This window comes from Diadema antillarum, unplaced genomic scaffold (assembly GCF_040938485.1).
Source record: "Diadema antillarum isolate AM-2024a unplaced genomic scaffold, OU_Dant_1.0 seq00000398_RagTag, whole genome shotgun sequence".
Taxonomy (NCBI): domain Eukaryota; kingdom Metazoa; phylum Echinodermata; class Echinoidea; order Diadematoida; family Diadematidae; genus Diadema; species Diadema antillarum.
In genome coordinates this window covers 1,837,111-1,861,053 of record NW_027271389.1, presented here as the reverse complement: position 1 = coordinate 1,861,053, position 23,943 = coordinate 1,837,111, and the positions used below count along the sequence as shown (strand labels likewise).

The window sequence follows — 23,943 nt, the reverse complement described above, 5'->3', positions numbered from 1 at the left end:
AATTTAAACCTTGATAATGCTTTTGGCAAACGTAAGTGAGATTGACACCTTTCACGAGACATTGGGGGCTTAGGCGACCATGTTATAACTTCATAAGCAATAATTTAAACTGTGGTCGGCAGACTAAAACATGCATGTATCAGCTGCGTTAGGGCCATTCTTATTGATGAAATTAGTGATGAGCACCAATGAACAATGTATGGCAACCAAATCCAAGTTACAATCAATGCATCACCTGGCTATTGGAACGCAGTAGACTTGGGTTGAGTAGCTCCCTGGCAGCGTTTTCTCTGACCTCCCGCGACAGTTGAAAGAGCTGAGACATCTCGTCTGGCGGTGGATGAGGGGGTGGAGGAACCAGCCGTGATGGGGGAGGGATGAATGGCAGCAGAGGATTGATAGGATACCCAGTAGTCATCCGCCTGTTTAATGCGTGCTGCTGGTGGTTGGCTGAGATGCTTGATCCTGAAGTGGCATCGCCTGGGAGAGGTAGAGCAGCAGGCATCATGGGGTTTGGAGGAGGTGGAACCATGAAGCAACTTCCAGCATGCACTGCGATGTTTGAAGATGATGGTGAGGGGAGGTAGGGCGGGGGAAAGAGAATCCTCTCCTTACTGATCATCTTCTGAAGAGCCACTCGCTCGAGGCTTTTGATATCCCGGAAAGTGAGAGGAGGAGGGATCGGGGGCAGAACGGCTGGCACTGCCGCTGGTGGAGAGGAGCTTGGGCCGTCTCCAAGGTTGTCATCATTCCCCGATTGAGAGATCTTTAGTTTGTCTCCATTATCATCAACCTCCTCATCGTCATCACCATCGTCAGAGTCTTTGGAGAGGATGACGCACTCCTCATTGCGCTGTATGATATCCAACGAGGCACCGCGCTCTGCACATTCTGATCCCATGATGAATGAGATCGTCACACCGTCTTCATCCTCATCGTCGCTTTCGTGTCCAGACTCTCCAATGAAGACGGGGTCGCTGTCGGAATCGTCGGAGTCTCGTGCGTCTTGGACGCCATCGTGTGTCCCTCCCGATGCCAGTTCCTCCTCCACTGCTCTCATATCGGCAACAAACTGAGCTTGGTAGGTGATGACATCTTTTCCGGGCCATGGTCCCCGGCTGGACAGCAGTTCCTTTCTCGTCTGCGGATCGGCAGTATCAATATTTGTCCCATTGATGTAGTAGCTCTTGGGTGGACAGAGGTCTGAGTAGTCAACTGGACCTTCGCGGTCCGCCTGATGAGAGGAGCCAGTTGCGTCATCCTACATGGTACAAAATTACAGGTGAACAAACTTTAGTGTGATGACTCAGCACTAGCATCCTTTCTAGAGATAACTGTACAACATTGCCAATACTTGAGCACAATTCCGCAGAAGAACTCGCATCATTCAAAACCTATGATATCGGTGAAACGTATATTTCAAACTTGTTAAGTGAGGCGTGATAGACTTTGATTAAAATAACTCTTCATTTTTTTTGTTCCATTTCTTCTGTCTCTACTTGGGCATGTATGTCTAAGCCACAAATGTCGGCAAAATATTAGTTTTCAACAGGAACATAAGAAAGTATTGTGACACAGAAAATTTGGCGGCGTTCCTTACTTGGTTCTCTTTCTTGTCTCCGTCCTGAACATGTAGCCAGTTGTCCTTACTCACTTCCTAATGACAGAAAAGTAAATCATTATCAATTTTTTTTCTTAAAAATCTAAAATGACATTCAAAAGTCATGTTCAGTCAAGTGGACATATAAACTCTGTGGTTCGTTATGCAAAACTTTGGGGACATCATGCTTTTGTTGTCACAATGTTGTTTAGCAAACAGCACAACGGTTGTATGCTCTCCGAGTATGCAATTTCCTATAAAGAGAGTTAACAATTTCGACATTTTATTTTTGTGAATGGCGATAATAGCAATGGCGGTAATGATGGAAACAAATGAAATAGTTTTATCTCAAAATGGGTCAAGCGTCATTTTTACAGTTTTAAATTAAATTCACAATTAGATAGAGGAAATAAAACCTTTCCGGTTGTACCTCACTAGTCACATAACAAGGGATATTCTTTCAAGTTATGATTACAAATTTTCTTGTCATTTTCTTTGTTTATTCGAAGGTTTAATTGCAAATATCTCAACCTCACGAGAATGTATTTAGCTCGTTTTGCGGTAAACTTCTCAGAATATGTACGAATGAATAAATAAGTACTCACGGTGAGCACGTCCTGTACAATGATCTTTGCCTGTTCTCTGACTTCTGACTCTTTCTGGATATCCTGTACACAAAGACGAATAGCTAGTACATCAATGTCAGAGTATAGAGTAAAGATGAGGAAAAGCAAGAGAAGAAAAGGGACGACTTTCATTTGTAGGGACACTATAGCAACGGACTGAATATCTTTACCACGATGAAAAGATCGATGATGTTATTTTCTTACCTCCAGAATACCGTCGAGGAATGCCAACGCCGAGTCCTCGGCGTCTTTCTGGACCCGGGCAGCCTGGGAAAGGAAACGGTTGAATGTTCAGCGATCGTCATAAAACAAACAAATAAAGAAAGAAACACCAACCAAAATAAAAAACCTACAAAACTACAACAGCAACAACAAAACATAACAGTGATTTGCAGTCAAGATGAGACAAAAAAACCCCAAACAAACCGGATGTGAAATTTTTAACGAAAAAAAAAAATATAGTGAAAATAGGTTTATAGCTTGGATAATTTGTCAGTCGAAGAGATAACAGTCACGCTTTGTAGGAAAAACAAATAAAGGAATACAATCAAACGTACACATGGTCTGAAATATCAACTTTCGCCAATAGTATACGATTAAGTGAATAAAACTTCACTAACGATGTACACATTTTGTACAATGGTCCTTGACTGAACTTTTAGCTCTGATAATTTCCAGACGTCCTACAAAAAAGAACACTAGATACAAATAGCATTTCTACTTATTGGTTCTCCAGAGAATAAGAAACTAAGTTCCCAACCGAAGTGGTTCTACAGTTTTGAAATTAGAGTCTTTTTTAAAGAAGACAAAAACTCTTACCTCAATAACTTCGTGGAGAAAGCCTACCGCCAAATCTTCGGCAGCTTTGATATCTCTAGCTGCCTGCAAAGGAGACAAAATAAAATATACCGTGTCAATGATGGTCGAAATGTACACCTTCTACATTTGCATTTGCATTTGCCTGCAGCGAAAATTTCTTATCCTGTATTTGTGAAATGGATTTGGAGCAGTTTAACTTTATATCATACTCTATGTTAAGCAATAAATGCACTTTTGTTGGTTTTTTTTTTCAGCCTGTGAATACATGAAAAAAGCATAGTAAAAGTCTATTTCTCTCTCTCTCTCTCTCTGTCTCATTTATCTCATTTGATGACATCTTACACGCCTTTTGTCTTTCTACAAACAGAAGCTGGGAAAAGGAATAAAAGAGAATATTCATAGAACTCTTACTCGATACGCATTCTGCACGATAACCTTTGCCTGTTCCCTCAGCTGAAATTCTTTGCTCACCTCCTGTGAAGAATAGAGACAAATCAATATTAGCTTCGTCGAAAAAAAAAATGACGAGATTCCTTGAACATCCGCCATAATACACACAACTCTATGCCATAAATTTACGCTCATGTTTTGATAGAGATGTGAAAATAGTAAGATTTTAAGTCAGAGATTGATGAATGAAAGATTGATCAGTATGGAGACTTCTGGAGGATCACTGGCAGCCTCCAAGTCGGCCATACGATGATACGGTAGTTTTATGACGGTCAGCTCGGTCAAGTTCATTTGCAGTAAACATAATATTATGTCTCTTACCTTGTACACTCCTTGCACAATGGCCTTTGATTGTGCCTTCAGATCCGATTCCTCACTCACTCCCTGAAAGATTTTATAACAACAGCAAGAAAAATGATATGGTGCAAGTTCATCTAAACTTTAATAGTTCCGCCATTTGCTTTAATTTATTTAGGATACCAAGCTAAGTGCTTATCTAGTCGCACGTTGCCTCTCTGGATAGGGCCTACGTTTTTGTAAGAGTCTCCCCAAATATGAGCTAATCGATGAGTTACAAAACTGATAATGTAAATGTTGCTGCTTCTCACCTTGAGCACATCGTCAAGGAAGTTCGTCGCCGATTCCTCGGCAGCTTGGTGATCCTTTACTGCCTGGGAGCGCAGTGAACATAGTGAGTAGAAATTGTATAATGATTGATGAACCCGGTAAATGGTATATGAATATATGTAAAAATGTATATATACTTGAATCATTCATTTTGATTATGTCTGCTTAATGCTGACTTATCTGCAGATTATAAGTACGAAAAATTCAAGATATGGAGCACATTATTGTTTTTTTTTTTTCATTTAAAAAACATTATCAGAAATTGTCGATGTAGACTCGAATTAAAAGTGGAGTGTGATATGTCAAAAATGATTCCTTCTAACATCTGGATACAGTGTACCACATTCTGTACAATGGTCGAGGCACGTGCTTCGAATGCAGTCACTGCCCTTACCTCCTGCAAACAGAGATGACGACTTTTCGTTAATGCTATGGATATTTGTTGGTGTCCTTATTGGCATTTATCGAATAAGATCTTATCAATTGCATTATGTATTCAAAAAGGAAACTGGTGGCTTACCTTGAACACGTTCTGGACAATGGCCTTTGACTGCAGCTTCAGATCCAACTCAGCATCCACTTTCTGAGTAACAGCAGAGGAAATCCGAAATCAACTCCATTTTACTTTTAACCATACCATCAGTGCATATATTTTTCAGTAATTGTGATGCCAAAACTGTTTTTAGATTAAACACATCAATGCACGTATGATAACAGCCACGGACAATGTTCGTTACATATTCGGTGTACACTGCACCCAGTTCAAATTTCGATTGGGAATTTGTATTTAAAACTGAACAAAACTAGTTAAACGTTGCTGCTTCTTACCTTCAGCACATCATCAAGGAAGATTGTTGCTGATTCTTTGGCAGCTTGGTGGTCCTTTACTGCCTGTGAGTAAAATATTCATTGAAACAATTATTTTTACCGGAATACGTACACATGCATCGTATATTAGTTTATGTATGTATTTGTTTTTCTAATGATTTTGTTTCACGAAGGAAAACTCAATGTTAAACAGACACTCAGATCAGCTGGAATACAGGCGTACTTGTCAAATAATACATGTATGCAAAGGTTCGAGGATCATTATCTTGTAGTATGGCTGACAGAATGGCAATCACTGAAAAAAAAAATGTATGAATATATAATGCGTACCTTATGTACATTCTGTACAATGGCCGTCGCCTGCGCCTTTAATTCAGTCGCTTTCGCAGCTTTCTACAAAGAGAACAATAGGAAGAAAGTGTGTATATGACAATATATGTTTGAAAAAAAAATGTTAGAGCAATGGGATCGTCAATATTACAGTTGTAATTTTTATCTGTTTTTTTCCCGCATAGCTGTAAAACCGAAATAAAGCACATTTTGTTGTAAATACCAGAAATTGAAACCTGCTAAAATTAATCTGTGAAACTAAGAATTATTATCATCACCCTGGATCACTTCAAAATTATACAAGATTAATGACATTATGTTCACGAAAACATATGTAGGCATAACCTTCAAACAAGCACAATAAGCTATTCGCTGAATATACTCATATATTTCAAATATCAATGTGTCCAAGATGTCTCATACTTCATGTGGTTCATCCGCCACTTTTAGTTATATCTTCAGACACGGTCAGGACATTTTGCTTTCTCGCATGAGTATAATTGTCGCGTTAAGCTACTGTCATTTCTGTTGTAAGACTTTACCTGAATATGTTGTGTCACCTTTGAGTCGTTCTGTGTCACAGAACTCCTGCAGCAAGCATAAAAAAGAGTACGGAGAATGAGAGTATATAGAATAAGAGTGTTTTCCCTAAATTATTCCCTAGCTTTTATTATCTTTATTTACATAGCAATATACTCCCTTTTCATGTTTATAAATTGTAAACCAAGAAACTATAATCACTAAAAATCATATTTTCCCCGTTCTGCAAATCCTGTTCGTTAGATGAATTAACTGTCAGGATGGTTAAATTCTGCATGTCGTGATAATTATTGTGTTTTATAGTAAATGACTCACCCAATCCCGTACGAACAAGCAAGGATGACTGTGTGACGTGCGAGTTTGGGGAGAGAGCGGGTCTTCCTTGCTCTCTGTTTGCCACCTGAATAACAGTGTAGAAATATACAAAATATTTCAAAAGACAAAATACTAGCATAAGAAAGAGGAATTGGATTTGGATAGACACAGTCGTCATCATCATGAGGAACATTTCACAGGGTAGACTAGCTAGTGGAAAATTGAGGTTAATCGATTATGATGCGAGATCCCGGAATTTGGTTATAATTGGAGGTAAATGGGAAAATACGAATACTGTTGTACTGCTTTTCTTTTTTCTTTTTTTTTTTTTGCTTAATAGTACTTGATATATTATTGTTATAAACTAGCACGATAGATTTATTCTGATTCACTTATAAACTGACAAACTTATTTGTGTGCATTTATTTCAAAGGAGGATCTTTACTTTCTTCTGTTCCTTTACTACTTTTCCCCTTTCATATATACACGTGGCACATATTGTATGTAGTATACATGCGTATATAAGATTTGCGCACCTCCAGATACACGTCATGACTATGGCCGCATCAAAAAATTGCTTCTATCTCAATAAAGCTGTATGAAATACAGACAAAAAGTTGTCCACTTGTCACTTACCACCTTTCGGTGTGCAGCATGCCAAAAAGGACACCATGCGATCAATTTTGGTCAAATTATTGCCCATTTTGATCAATCAGATGAATCTATCAAGTGATTCGGTCACCTGCTAAGAAAGCAATGTTTGGCGCCGGTTCGCTGGCCCCTGGAAACAGGGACAGGGTATTGTTGCGTCACTCGGAGTGCGCGCAAATTTCAAATTGACGCATTCAAAGAATAAACATATTTTCTGTAATATTTTCGTTTGTTTTCTGTGTTTTCTTCTTGGTTTCTGTTCATTTTAAGAACATTAATGAATAAAAAGAAAATGACTTTCAACGAAGATTGACTCGAATGAATATCAATGTTCACGAATAAAACCAAAAATAAAACCTGTAGACACATCGTAGTGACCAATCATCACCTTTGATTCCAAAACGTGGCCATGTATGCAACGCCTGATGCGCCCGCGCGCTACCAAGTTGACCTCTGTTTATGACGTAATGACCGCACTATGTCACTGTTGGTCACTTGCGGTTAGTGCCGCGCTAGCCTGTCTTTACTTTTCACGCTGTTGGTCTACCATATATAGGAGGAATATCATTATCATTTTATCATCATAATGTCGTTTTTATTTGAAAGGACGCAAGTGAGATGCTGCTTCATATTTCTGATTTACTCTTTACCCTTGATGGGCGACAAAATCATAATCTTTGACCCGTCTCATCTGGAAAACATGATTATGGGTATTGAGAGAGAGTGGCTATTACTTACATCTATGGACGTGTCTGCAAAGAAGAAAAAGAAGAAGAAGAAGTAGAAGAAGAAGAAAAAGAAAAACAAGAAGAAGAAGTAGAAGAGGAAGAAAAAGAAAAAGAAGAAGAACGATAATATAAGAAGAAGGAGGAGAAGGAGGAGTAGAAGACATTTGCCACTCCAGCAAGGGCTTCTATTGGAGCCACTGTTTATGAAATGCGACCCTGAATACTCGCGTAAGATTTTAACAATGAAAATGCAACTGTTATTCCGACTCACAGACATCTCAAGATGTTTTTTTTTTTTTTGCAGAAATGGGTGTATCATACTATCACAAAATCAGAGCGCTCTGGAAAAGTATATAAACTCTCAACTGTTGCTTTACAACGAAGCAATTAAACGCTATCAATGTCTGTTTACATCCGTACCGACGCCTAGGGTTCACCTTTCTAACGCCGTTTGTTGTTGCGATGTGTTTAATGATTAGAAATGATATTTCACTTTTATTCTTCATGTTTTCAATGGCATGCTGTTTACCCCCCCCCCCCCAAAAAAAGTCATTTATCTTCTTCAGTTTAGATATAGAACGATATTTTTTCTCTGTCTACCCTTCTTTTTATATGTGTATGTATGTATGTATGTATGTATGTATGTATGTCTACCTGTCTGTTCGTCTGTCTATCCATCATTTAGACCCCCGTATTTTTCTGTGTCACTATCGCCTCTCTCCTAGTTAACTGTCATGCTCATCCTTTAGATTGACTACCAATGATTTCTACCGACTCTTGGATGTCATAATAAAAGGGAATTCCGTTGTAATCTTCCAATTCAAATTCAAACTTTATTTCCATTTTTTTTTCAATAGAATAAGTAAAGTGCTATGCAGCTTTGTATGAAAAATGGAAAATTAGAAAAATGTGAAAACTTTTGAAATTTGGGGGAAAACCAGACACACATAAAGGTTGTGAACTGGGTTATGAACTGATGAAAAAAAGTTATGAACTGAGAGTAAGGTAAATCGGCATCTCTGTGTGATGTACATAGCTCTCCATATCTTTGACGCACAAAATTTCACTAATCTTTATTTAATTAAGATATTTTGGCACTGACAGAACTTATCCGCTGAGGATGAAATGCAAAAATGTGAACTCATACTATATAAAGTACAAAGAACAAATCTGAAGGGTTATTGTGAGAAAAATGAAAATGTGTTACCTTTTGTAAACAGGAATGGAGATCTTCTTAACGTCTACTTCACACAGAGTTGCCGATTGGTTTTGCCCTCTAAACTTTAGCAGTTCATAACATTTATTGTGTGTCTATTTTTCCCAACTTTCCACTGATCTCTTTTTCTAATTTTTCTGTTTTTATACAAAGTAATATGATATTGGAAGTCCCCTTCATTAGCCAAACTCCTTGTCGGAACAAGAAGAATTCACTATGAGTATACATCACATCCTGTAATTTGTCTTCTCATGAAGCTTGCCATTATAGCTAGCACACACACACACACACACACACACACACACACACACACACACACACACACATACAAGGTGTGTCGTAAAAATCACAACCCGAATCGCCATACGAAGAGGGTGTTGTAACACAATGCTTGTTCGGAGGGTCAATGGTTTCATTTAATAGAATTTTTGAAGCACGCACGACCAACAACAGCATCTACAACCAGGACAACGTCCTTCCCGATGTCATTACGAAGTATAAAGGAAGACTTACAAAATTGTAAGTGTGTAGTGTATACACAGTATAGTCGCTATAGGCAACTTTCACAATCGGCTTTCTTTGGTATTATTGCTGCTTCAAGATTTAAGCGAAGTGGTCTTTGTCCGAAATCAATGAAACACATTTGGAGTTGATTAAAAACCCAACAACAACACAGAAACTGAAGAAACACAAGTGGAAATCAAACAAGTGTATTTGCGCATGCATTTACGAATAAGAGTCAACAAAAGTAAACGGAGTGAGTGAACATACGATGTATATCCTGAGATATTGTCACATATCCTGTGCACTGATAACCATGATAAAAGTAAAACACCATGATGTCGCTTTGTGTGGATTATAAACACTTTAGGAGTTGATAAAACAGCAAAACACAAACTACGGAAACAAGTGTATTTAAGAGTCAACGAAAATCAACACAATGAACATACGATGCATATCCTAAGATATTGTCACATATATTGTGCACTGATAACCATGGTAAGATACCATGATGTCGCTTTCTGTGGATTGTAAAACAGATCATTATTAAGAGAACAGCATTCACACACACTTGAGATGAACTTCTGAGTATGTATAAGTAAAAAACAAACAAACAAACAACTTATCCTACAATGTCATATCTTCTTCTTTTTTTTTCTATTGAAGAGCGCGACTTATTTCAAACATCGCTACGCTTCTACAGTGTAATGTACAATTGTATAGGCACTATGTATCCAACGCAGGAAGGAAATGGCTTGATTAAGAACAAGAAACTTTAACTGTTGTTTTCCAGATTTCTTGTAATTTATTACTTCTCTAATGAATATGATAGTTTTTGCAACTTGGCACAATTTTGTGGCTAGATGATCACGCTCTCCGTCCCCTGTTACTGAACAGGTTTAGTAGTGGTTCAAATGCTACCATGTTTTTCACGTATCATTCGACGTGTGTGCGCGCGTTTTGCTATCGATCCATACACAACATGAACAACATGATCACTTTCGGGCATTCGCGGAAATCAATATTCCATTGTCGCAGAGCACATTCAAGCAGACAAGATCCTCCCGCGAGCAATGTGTGCGAGGAGGCACAGAGTTGCATACGCTCTTTAAACATTCTACATGGGCGTAAAAAAGTGACAGGAATGTCACAAAAAGATCATCCCTGCAAATTCAAAGGCGGGAATAGAACCTGAAGTGCGATAATCTGTTACACGTCAACGTAAATCAATACATTATGACTGTAACGGTGACTGCGATCATTTAGCTACAGCTAGGCATTGTATCATATTGACAAAGTGTGGCGTCGCCAACTTACGTTGACAATAATGTTATAGATACCTATGATTTTTTCTTATTCTACTTATTAAGAAGTTGAATAGGAATGCATTTTTAGGAATTGCTACCTAGCATGCAACAGGCAAACAAACTTATCCCATATACAGATAACATAATGATTATGTTCGACAAATATTCCTTGTAAACGAAAGTACGGATTTTCCATCCTTGTTAGGCGCATGGACCAATCCTCCCTCGCTCTTTTAATTAGAATTCTGTTTGATACACAAAACATACGAAGACACACACACACACACTCATTATATATACATATATATATATATATATATATATATATGTATATATATATACATATAATATATGTACATACGAAGAATTAAGAAAAAAAAACTAGTAATGCATTTTTTCGCCAATAAAGAATGAGTTTATTGTACTCAAATTTTCGTTGGCCTCTCAACGGGAAGGTGGAGGCCACCGAAAATTTGAGTACAATAGACTTATTCTTTATTAGCGAAATAATGCACTACTAGTTTATTTCTTGATTCTTTCATATTGGAGCCAATACGTGAATTCGCAACATGTTTACATACATGTATATATATGTATATATATATATATATATATATACATGTATATATATGTATATATATATGTATATATATATATATTTATATATATTCCTTACATATTTCCACATGAGGACTACAAAACTTTTTGATAACATGGATTCGAACAGACAATTAAGGAAAGCAAAATTATGGAATCTCAATCATCATTTGGTTAGTGCAATCACGCAGCATAAACAGGTACACGTGTAAGCAGACCATGATTAATGTGATTCAAATTAAGAAACAGAAATACTGTTCTCAGAGCGACAAAGGCAAAAGGATAATAATGCTTACATTATCACGGTGTTAAATCATCCAAATCACATTCTGATGTTAAGTATCATTACACAAAACAATGGGCTTGATAGTCTAGAAACTCTAGAGTATTCCCTATAGATCTAGACTTTCCGATCTGTCCCAATACCATTCCAAAACTGAGCTAGACTGGCCTTCTTTGTAAAGGTATACTATACATACACACACTTATAATATAGATACAAGGCTGTATGCATAGTAATGACAGAACAACAGTACTCGCACGATAGAAATTGCAGTGTAATGGAATTTGAACGAAATTCCCTTAAGATTGTCTACGCACTCAACACAATCTAGATTCGATTTGATCGGAAACACGTAACGTTACGATGAAAACATTCATTCAAGCTCGAATGTAATGAGTAGAGTAGAGATGGATAGACAAGTTGAATTGCAAGACTCTTCGTATAGTCGCAGCTGTGTCACGATGTCAAAACTGCATATCGCTTGTAGCCGAGGTCATCCATGACATCGAGGCAGTCAGCTTCGACTTGCTCGATCTCGACTTGGCTCAAGTCTGACATCCACTGACTGGCGATCGCCCGCGAGTTCTTCTTGACATCGAAAGTGCCCTTTTCGCTATTTTCCACTTTGGTGTTGTCGACTATCCAAGACTTCACCGACGCCGGAAAAGGCAAGCCGACGAACTTGTACAGATCCTGGGCCACTTGCACCGGAGCCTCGGCGAAATCCTCGTACCGGAGGAGGTAGTATCGACTCCGCAGCCAGTCCGGCACGTTCGCCGAGCTGCGGAAATTCCTCCGAATCCAGCCGCACATATTCGGAATACAGTCCTTGGGACGCTCTGTGATGTTGTTCAGACCCAGAGGGGCTAGGCGACCCAGCGTGGCGAACTGTGGTCGTTGTCGGTTCACCAGATCGGGGTAGACCTCGAAATAGTAGTGGATTCTGGAAGCGGCGGCACCTCGAGGATCGCGTACGAGATGAATGACCTTAACATTTGTCTCGCTGTCCTCGACGAGAGACCTGAGATCATCCAAATCCGCTCGAATGAGCTTAACTGCTATTCGACCCTTAAACTGCGAGCACAGGTTGCGGACCCACTGCGGGTTTGGTACCTTGCAGTCCGTGGTGGGGTTGGCCACCTCGCATATGGCGCGGTTCTTGCTCGTCCCTCCCCAAGAGTTGCTGAGACTTACGAACTCGCTGGTGAAGTTGCACCCTGCGATTTCGCGAAGAGTTTGGGTGGTGTAGCTATGGACTTCGGGAGATGTGAAGTCCTTGGGAAGTCTGTTCTTGCGTCTCAGAGCGTCAACCAGCCACAGTGGCTCGAAAAGAAAGAAAATGTTCTGGTTTTGGTTGAAGATTTCGCCGACTATCGTCGATCCGAACCGCCACTGCGCCAGGATAACAATAAACGGGGGATTTTCTTCGGTTTTCTGTTCACCACTTATGTCATTCACGTCTCCTACTCCGGGATCGTCCTTCCAAGGATAGTTTTCTGAACTGTTGAGATGGTCCCCATTTCCTACGTTATCGAGATTCACGTTGTATCTCTCGTCACTCGCTTTTTCACCAGTCTTATTCACTTCGACTTCACGCAGGGGAGGGGCTGTGGAATCCCTCTTCCCAAACTTATCCGCCGCTGTACCGCTTACTTCTCGAAAGTCGAGGGGGCCTCTCTTAGTGAACAGAAAGTCCCTGGCTATATAAAACATTGTGAAGATAGCAAATGCCAGCGACATATTTACCAAGCATTGAAACAAGTTTAGCCGACGACATCTTCCCGACGCTATAGTCATTGTCATTATGCTGGTTAGATCTCTCACGTTGTACAGTAATACCACCAATCACACAGCGTAAATAACAGTCACATCAACTCTTCAGTATCAATTAGAAGCTCAAGATCCTTACGGGGCAAACCATGATCACATCGCAACATCTCCTGCAACATACGCCTCGTTCAACCTCATCATCTCTCCGAAAGAGTGTGTTTATCAGTCAAAATGAACTCGTGATCCCTTCCACATGGTCCCAGTGGATCATCCAGTGAATTAAACCATGATTCACAAGGACTCAAGGGGTACATTTCAGTCACTCGCCTGCTATAGTATCGCAGCGAATTACTTTCACCTCAACCTTCCGCACATTACACGTTGATCTACCCCTTCTCCTTGCTCCGTTTATTCTATGAGAATGCCGACGCCGCAAATGGCGAAACCAACACAAGAACTGTCGATGCGCATCGAAGCACGATAAGAATAGAAATGCGAACAATGGTGTGGGAGCTCCTACGTGAGGGGATGGGGGACAACGTAAAACAAATATCAATGGGCTTCTGTTTGTTTCATTTTCCACCTTAGAAGATGGCTGGATAGCCCATAGTTCAGCTGCACTAGTTGGTCTTCCATGTAAAGTCCAATTGGATGTGAGGCCAGACCACTTCACCGGATTATGCATCCTGCTCTTTGCGATGAATATATGAAGCGGCATCTTTTACGTGCGTGAGTTGTTATTCTCTCACACACGACACCTCCATTATTATGTCCCATCTGATCGAGGGACAGAGTGTTTTGCCTCTTGCTAGAGGGGAAGGTATGATTACCCACAACATTGCTCAGCTAGACTCGGGGGGAATGGAACCCGGGTCATGGGGATTGGGAGGCAGACGAGCTACCGACTGAGCTAAATTACCAGCAGTCAGCATAAGATTTCTCGCAATTCTTAGTCTGAGACGATTTAATACGTTACGTAAAACGTTACGTTACGTTACGCTACATGTCACTTCACCATAGTGTCCACTTTGCTGCGGGTTTGTGCATTTTTCTTACTGAAGGAAGACATTTGCTGAGCTGCTAACACAGACATATACCTCACCGCAAACCCAATTCGTAATATATATATATATATATATACATATACATATATATATATATATATATATATATATATATATATAAAACAATATATATATATATATATATATATATATATATATATATATATACATATACCAGGGCTCCACACTAACTTTTTTATTTGTTGGCCCGATTGGACCACCAAAATCATCAATTTCAAAATTTTGGTGGCCCGAGAGAAAATTTTAGTGGCCCCCCAAAAAACAAAAAAAAAAAAAATTAAAATTCCTGCTTTTTTTTATTAGTCAAATATTTAAGTTTTATCATAGTAATAATTGGAAGCTTGACATATCTAGTCATAAATAAACCTCATCAAACTCGCAACACTCACTCTCAGGCACTCATTCAGTCCTTTTCATCCATCTGCTGAATGGTAAGACTAAGTATAGATATTCATTGACAGGCACATGGGTTGCAACATCAATTACATAAATAAATGACACTTTTCAAAAAATTTTGGTGGCCCGATGCGGGCCACCAAATTTGCCCTTTTTTTGAAATTTGGTGGCCCGACTTTCATTTTTGGTGGCCCCGGGCCACCGGGCCACCGTTAGTGTCGAGCCCTGCATATACATATATTTGTTCACCTCGGTATTCACTGAATCATAGAAAATAACACTGCCTGAAAAATCACACCACATTTTTTTTCTTTGTGTGTGTGTGTGTGTGAGTGTGAATGTGTTTTGTTTTTCTTTTTAAAGCTTTTTTCCCCCTACGCTATCCTGCGAACTTCGAATAAATGTATATGGTCACAATGTATATGGTCACAATTTATGATCGTACATGAACGTGCAATCTTTCTTCACTTAGTAGGGGAGTTTACACATTACGTCTTTGCTGTACAATGTCATGACGCGTGTCTCGAATTTAAAGGAAAAAAAGCCCAAGGAGCAATGTAGATTGAGTGAAAACAACAACTTTAGTAGAATATGTCAGTGAAAATTTGAGGAAAATCGGACAATCGATGCAAAAATTGTGAATCTTTAAAGTTTTGGTGTTGTAATCACTGGATAAGGAGACTAATATTACGTCATGTATGGACAACAACATACAGAATATAGAAGAAGAAGTCCACAAAAATTGATTATTCTAATGAAAATAAAAGAGGGTAGTCAAGTGCTTTTTCATTTAGCTAGAAAAGTGAGAGTATGTCGAATTTTCTTTACATTTTCTATATATCATTGTCCACACATGATGTCATAAACTGAAGTAGTCTCCTTATCCAGTCGTTACAACACAAAAACCTTTAAAATTCGTAACTTTTGAATTGATTGTCCGATTTTCCTCAAACTGTCACCGATGTGTTCTATAATGTTGCTGCCCTTCAAGCAACACCCTCCCCTTCCTTCACTCCTTTTCTCCCTCCCTCCACCCAATTCTCTCCCCAGTCTGGCTTTGTCTAAATTCACATACAAGCAAACAAACCGAACGAACGCTGGGGCTGTTTGCTCTGCTTTAATGTTGTCATGTCATTAAATTGAATGAAATGTTGGCACACGTCCTCAAAAGAGCGTGTCCAAACTTCAACCAGCCTTCATCAAGGTGGATGAGTTCTTTACGAGCGCTCATTCTGTTCTCGGTCCCTCTGTCGGTCTATCATAGGTGAAGCCCGCCTCGCAGGTGTACACCGTGTTGTGCAGGGGGCATGGTGAGGTTTCGAGAAGACATCACTTATATTATTACAATTTGAAAAGCTGGTGTTTATCAAACGCAGAACACGAATGTGCCATCATCAATGCATCGTTTCCATTACTCGATGGCTCCATGACTCAATGGCTCCCGGTTGTGTTTTTTAAGTCTACGTAGGGCCTACTTACTCCTCGCTCATGGTATAACTGATCGCTTCGTCTTTGGTGAATTGATATGACATTTTGATGTTCTTATGGTATTCATCTTAAGCCTGTTAGCGGTATTGATTAATTTTTGGATGATGATACAGGTATGACACTGCTGCCATTTGATATTTACCTGCTGCTTATCAATTCACCTTTTCCATCAAGTCAATACGATTCACGATACGATTTTTTTATTTATCTGAAATCAATCCATGATAAGCTTGTTTTTTTCTCTTTGACGTAATCACTTACTCTTCTATGATTTTAATGTGACTTTATTAAAGAAATATTTCATTTAATTCATTCCCAAATTTTCATGAAAATGCAAAGATGAACGAAAGTGAGAACATAACATTACGCTGGATTGCAAAATAACAAATACAACAAAAACGATACCAAACATAACAGAGGGGGAGAGAAGAAAAAAAATGGAATTCTAAGAGAGAATGATACGGAGGAGTCAGTAGAGGCCATTGGTCTTTCTACGGCTGGGCTTCTACTTGAGATTTGTACATTTTGAAATTACTTTCAAGAGAGAAAACAGGCAAATTATCACAGGAATTGAAACATACTCCAGATAATGAACAACAGTTTGGTTAAAGTTCAGCGGATACTAGCTATTCATCAAATTACGTTTAAAAGAGACAAGAGATGGACATTACTTCATTTCTTCAGGCACAAAATTCCAAACATGTAGGTCCTACTCCTTGGTATTTAACAGAGGTATGCGAGGTAACGTACCTATAAGGAGAGGTAAAAATAAATCATCATTCTGTCTAGTATTATATAAATGTACATCTCTCATATATCATAACATGTTATCGAATATAGAGGTAATAAATTGTGAGTGTATGTATACATAAATGAAGCGGCTTGTAGTTTATGTCAAATATAGTAAGAAGCAAGAGCTTTTTTAAACAGAGGTCAACTTGAAGTTGCATGAGAAGATGCTGTCGGGAGAGAGTTTGTTATTGCACGTAATGACCTTTTCTTACGTGTGTATACACGATTCAATAATAGTTTGCACATTGGTCCCAGATCATTGTATAGTATGATAACTGCGGCAATATATTATTGTGGCATTATAGATGTGGAATAAAATCCCTAATGGTGACAAATTGTCTTATCCTATAGATTACACCTGTTGCGCAAGAAATTTTCAGCAGAATATCATTTATGATATGTGTCAAAAAACTCAAAATGACTCTTGGTTATTCATATTCTGATATTCACTTATTTTTTTGTTGTTGTTTAAGTATGTAGTTTACGATTTTGTTTTCTTGGTATTAACCAGCAACTTACATGCATTTGATAAGACCCATAATCTGATAGGATACCAGATTGAAATATATTTGTATAAATGCAAGGATTACTGAACTGATGCTGTACCCGTGCTCACCTGAGTTCACCTTCCATGCATATAACCAAGGAAATATGGGACCTAGTTGTGTGGATGGTGGTGGTGAGTGTGTTTGTTCCTGTGATGTGTGGTATCGTGATGGGATTGTGCTGCACGTCCATTCATGGCGACCATCAGGGAGAATTCCACCCGACCATCCAGGGGTTGCATCTCTTTTATTGACTCTGGACGTTCTGTATGAATGATCCGCAAGTAGCCTAGTCTTGCCAGCTGTTTTCTCTAAAGTCTAAATAAGACAACGTCCAAAACAGCGCAACCATAATATTGGGTGATGTGAAAAAAGACTTGGGCCTGGAGATAATACCCTTTATTGTTCCGGATAAAGTACCCACAATGTAGAGCAACAAAAGAAAGAATTAACACGGTTAGAAACCACTATCTAGAGCTCCAGAGTTAATGCATGCAAAAGGTTGTGAATAGCGATGGCATTTTAAATACATCTGTTGGTAGGCCCTATCCCTTGCTAAAAAAAAAGAATTCTGACACATTAATCCCCTCGAAACCACAATCTCTGAGGTCCAGTGATCATGTATACAACAGGTTGTGGAATAGCGATGGCAGTTTCAATTCACCTCCTGGTAGACCTTATCCGTAGCTGAGAAAGAATTTGATACAAAGTATTCGTCCAGTCAGGCATATGTCGTGCCCCACCCATGCATATATCAAAACTAAAAAATTGCCCTTCTCATAAATTCATTTTGTTTAATTTCATATCATTCCATTTGACTTCATTTCATTTCATTCATTCATGTCGTTTGTTTTGATTTGATTTGATTTTATTTCATTTCATTTCAGATTTGAGCGGATTGAAATAGGCCTATAACAATTTTAGGTTGTGTTATTCCATTAATCGTGTGTTTTTATTTGGGCTGCTTCAATTCCATAATGACCACAGTGTAGTAATTTCCCGTCCCTTGTCAACCTCCAGTAACCATGGTAACCGCAAACCTATTTACTTCTCTCGGTTCCCCGTTTGTGCAATCCACCAATCATCACTCCGCTAATCTGCTCCCCCTCCTCCCAAATGACGACATCGTTCCCTCATCCTTCCTATCGAAAAGTCCAGAGCATCACATTAGCTTTATTCATTCACCTTTTCTCTCTCCCCTCTCTTTGTTTTTCTCATAATCTGCACGTAGTCACACACACCCACCCACACACACATATACACACACATACACACACACATACACACACACACACACATGTGTGTATATATATATATATATATATATATATATATATATACAATTATATATATACATATATATATATATATACATATATGTGTGTGTGTATGATATCATATAAATATAATATATACATATCTGGTTTTCGAGGGTTAATCGCAATAATGTAAACATATGAACAAATATCCTACATTTTAATCAACATCGAATATAGTAGATTCAAAATCAAAGAAATCTAATTTCAATATTAATGCGTTGTACTTTCGCAGGCAATAAAATCATGAGAAAGAATAGACCAAAAATTAAGAGACGTACATGAGATTTTCTATTTGAGTGACAGAACTAACAATTTGAGTTATTGAAACACACCATCATCACTTAGATTCACGATATACGCGTACACACTGGAAGGTATTCCCGTCATTAGGGCAGCATCAAAACATAATAAAACTTCTTCTCTTGATTTTATTCCATATTTAATCAGTTGACAAAGGAGAATAGATTTCACAACACATGCTCACCCTTCATGTTGGAAAAGGAACACTCTAGCAAACATTTATCAATATAAAATCGTATATAAAATGAACTACGTGAGAATTAGAACAACACGTGATGATAATATCCAAAGTGTACAATATCAAAGCCGGTTTTTTTTTTTCAGCATGGCAATGATCTGAAGATCAATTAGCTATCTACTAGTCTCGCCGTCATGAAGAAATAATGGTGAGAGATACATATATTTTTTTTAACCTACAGCTACATTATCATCAACAGTATAAAGATAGTACTATTACCTTTGTTTTGTCTCTATCAATGGCGTAACAAACAATTCATTCATGTCTTCTATTTTCTCTCTATAATCGCTTCAAAATGTTTCCATTCCATACTTTTTTAAATATCATTCTTTGTACTACAAACATTATTATTCCCTTTGGGGAGGTACTCTAGTAGGCTCTCCTTACAATTAATTTATCATCTTTTTTTATGTTGGACTGCTCCTGGACTTTCATTAGCCTTCCTCATCGTCCACTTAAAATCATGAAACTTTACATTTACCACATTCATAGCCGTCCAAAATCAGCGAGAAATAGTGTTTAATTGTTCATCGTGTTGTTTGTTTACTTGTTTTCCAATCCTTTAATAAAAGAAGTGCAAAGCATGATTCCTCGAAAACGGCACAAGGTTATTTTTGTGTTACAGCATTCTTTCATAGAATCAAATATATGCTACAGAAATAGAATATAGATACATAAATACTAAGATCTTATTTACTACGGGTAGCCTCGTCAGTGTTGCCACAACTTTACATGCAATGACATGAGGGTCCTGGCATAATGGTTACAGTTCTTTATCCGAAAATTTAAAAAAAGGGGATTCGTAATTCCGAAAATGAAATTAGGATCGTTATTACAAAGTTTCGTTATTCCGAAGATTCGTTACTCGGGAAATTGAAGAAAAAAAAAAGGTTCGTAATTCCGAGTTTTCCGTGGCATGTTGTGAATGGTATAGTTTTTCAACTTGCCCTTTATACCTCCACTTCATTGCAAAAACTTCAGAAAATAGATATGATTATATTACATGATTAATTCCATCAATATTTTTTACACCATTCAGGACATCTCGTGAATCATATTAGGGAGGTTTAGATTTGCGACGCGGAAGTTAAGACGACGATTGCGTTGGACATCCTCCTCTCTCCCTGCCTGGCGTCGTGTTGCAAAGTAGCTTTACATTACGCAAGGACGCAGCCTACACAAATTAAATGGCGCCCCCACAGGATAATAATTGCATCAACTCGCTCTCTCCAGTGTGAATTTGAGCGGACGCAAAAATGGCCCAGAACGAGAGGTTCTATATCACTATAGAACGCCTTTGCCCAGAACACACAATGCGAACTCAGACGACGGGGAAACGATTTTTTTTTTTTCATAAGCAAATTTGCGCATGCGTAGAACATTTTTTTTTTTCCCGCTGAACGTCCGCGTCGTGAAAATCTAAAGCTCCCTAGTGTTGGGAGATGAGATGAAGAAGCGACCCTTACAGTTGCAATGCATGGATATTATTCCATAGAATAGATATAAAATATAGCTGGATGATTTAAACATTATCACAACATTTATCACGTTCATCATAAGTACACGTAGTTAAGGACGGTAGATAACAGTGTTCTGTTGTTGTTGTGTTTTTAGTTCATACACAGTCCAATCTCCATCTTGTATATATCTCACACATTTCATTTAATACATCTTTCATCAAGTTGGGTTTGCATAATAAATACTTTTCGAGTAAAAATGTCTTTATCGTTATCTTAAATTAGCTAACTGAATTTGCTTTGAAATATTCAAAAATATTACAGAAGCTCTTGAAATAGCCTAATCGTCATAATTATGCAGAAATTCATTCTACCTGGTATAAAAGCGTAATATGTTGAGTTTGTGTCATTTAAAGAAGACCGAACGTTCATACCTCAACCATATTGCAACAAATCATTCTATATTCGTTATCACTGCTTGCACAGTATAACAGGGTAAATACCTGCTTTGTATATTACAGTGGTGGATAACTCTCAGCCCGAAAAGAAATATTTCCAACGGCAGATTGATTTACACTCCAGCTGTAGGTTGACAATTCATGCATTACGGCAACATACGACAATCGACATCAGCATACACTATACTGCGATGATAAATATATCAATATGGACGACATCTCTCTTTACAATAATTCTATGTACATTATTGACATTTTGAAGTATACTCTAATTATTTGCAGGTTGAACAGAATACTCGATATATATCGTTGCATAATAAGCATTTATATACAAGACTGGCTACTGAATCACTGCATGTACAAAATAGGACAGTTGTGTAGAAAATGACCACATGTTCACCAATCAACTATACAGTATTATATGACAAATATCATGAAGAATTAGGGTATGAAAATGCATTCTATATCGCTATAGTCATTCTTCCACGTTTATGTACGAATGTGATTCAAGCAGTGCGACAATTTGAGTATCGAGAAAATACTCAATGTTGCACTATTATTATCATGACATAGATATTGATGTGTGGGGAAAAAATGAGAGATTAGTTTCCGACTGTAACAAATAATACTACATTCTCTTCTCTCTGCCATGTATTTCTTGATTACTATAACGTTAGTCGTCACTTCTTGTTCTAGAAACTTCTTCTCCACTTACGTATCATTTACAATATCTGCATCACGTCCAATATCAAAATCAAAGTATGAATTCCATAAAACCTTCTTTGCTGCCCCTTAATGTGATTGAAAATCCGTGGGCTTGTCCATAGAGCTAAGTACAGACCCTCCAACCAACTCTATGTTTCAAAATATTTTTTTCTTTCATCGTCAGGTTTGCTCTTGGGTAGTTTAATCTACAAATAGATTATGATAATCGAAATATTATCCACAATATAAGGAACAGGGGCAACTTTACTGAGACTGATTCGTACACGGTGCAGACGACCAATTAATGACTCGAGAGATTCCAGAGTTCTGCCAGCTGTTAGCTCCAGAAATCATGGCGACGCGCTGGACGCGCTGCTCGTGACGTAATGTGACGTCAGAGGAGCACAAAAGTAAAGCCGTTGGAGCGGGAGTGACGCCAGCGTCTTCAAGTGATATTTTGAAATCTGATGCTTGCTAATCGTTTGGGTTTGTGACGAACATATTTTATATTTCATTCACTAAATAGGACGAGTAATCCTTGACTTCGAATAATAAAAAGAGCAATTATGGAATCAGAAACTCAATTATCTTTAACTTTATGAATGCTGCTTGGCTATACTGTCAAGGATTCAACAACTACAGGGGAAAGCTGTCAAAATATGTTCATTGTTGAATAGACCTGAATGATGGGTATAATACAATGTTGCTGTAAATATAAAAGATGTATTTACAAATAACTTTCTGTTTATCGGAACAGAAGTAGATTGATATCCAGTACTCTTCTCAAAATAAAATCATAACAAGTAAGAGTAAAGGAAACCAGATGTGTTTTCATGAAATGCCAATAAATCAATCAATGTCAAAACGTAAGATGAGAGTATTTGTCAAAGTATTGGAAAATGTCCGTCGTTTTTACAGCTTCAGAACTTTCCCAAACCATGTCGAGCAGAAAAACAAACATCCCCGAAATTCCCTCTTTAGATATTTCAATAGAATCTTCATAACGAAATAAAACTAAAATAGTACAAAACAATCATAAACTGCTGATATCAACTCTCGCCATTAATAAGCTAATTCTACGTCTATCCGTCATGCAGTCAAGTGGGAACTGATGCGAAGTGTGTTTTGATTTGACGTGATTTGATTTTATTCATTTAGTCTCTCACGCAAAGTCTTCGAATCGATCTTTTGCCCATGCAGTAAAATTTTTCTGTCAGTATTGTCTGCACTAAATCAATTCATTGATGGTGCTCCATCTTTTTTCTTTCTTTATGATTTTTTTACTTATTAAGCATTTTCGAAATGACCTTGCTGTAAAAGTAACAATGATGATGATAAAGATAATGATGATAACAACAACAACAACAATAATAATAGTAATAGTAATAGTAATGATAGTAATATTATCATCATTATTATTTTCATTATTATTATTATTACTATTATTATCATTATCAGCATTAGCATTAGCATTATTAGCATTATCATTGTTCTTATCCTTCTTCCTTGGGTTTGGGATAATCAGTTCCTATGATAATGCGCTATCTATGCATGCCACGCATGTTCGTTTAAACTTCATCATTTTTTTTTTCATTTTGGTGGAATCGCATGATTGTCCATTACAATGATGCTTCTCTGTAAATTCAAGTAGAGACAAAAAAAAAAAACAAAAAAAAAACTAACTCCAACTTGGGTTTTACATCACGTGATTTTATCCCGGAGTTCAACCATGTTCATTCCCACTAGATCAACCTTCCCTCCGTCTCCATCTATCTTCTATGTAACCGCAACAGCTGCCTAATCATGATGATATAAGTCAGTCAATCAAAAAAAATATTGCAAATTCATTCCAGAGTACAGTTTGGAAACTCCAAAGAAACATGAAACGCGCCCTCTTTCGTCGAGGAGTACGACACACTTCACTGTGTTGCCCGACGACATAAGTTACTCCTCTACAAGTAGGCCCTACTCC

General features: G+C 38.0%; 1 protein-coding gene across 1 annotated transcript; it reads right to left on the bottom strand.

Moving 5' to 3' along the window:
• Positions 1-11,874: 11,874 nt before the first annotated feature.
• Positions 11,875-13,192, bottom strand: LOC139732073 (carbohydrate sulfotransferase 1-like). Its single transcript, XM_071642948.1, has one exon. It carries the CDS (start codon positions 13,156-13,158, stop codon positions 11,875-11,877), a length of 1,284 nt encoding a protein of 427 aa, XP_071499049.1. The 5' UTR covers positions 13,159-13,192.
• Positions 13,193-23,943: the final 10,751 nt, after the last annotated feature.

Excerpts from the sequence above, each read along its gene's own strand:
- LOC139732073 (XM_071642948.1), bottom strand. The coding sequence starts at position 13,158 with ATGTCGCTGGCATTTGCTATCTTCACAATGTTTTATATAGCCAGGGAC.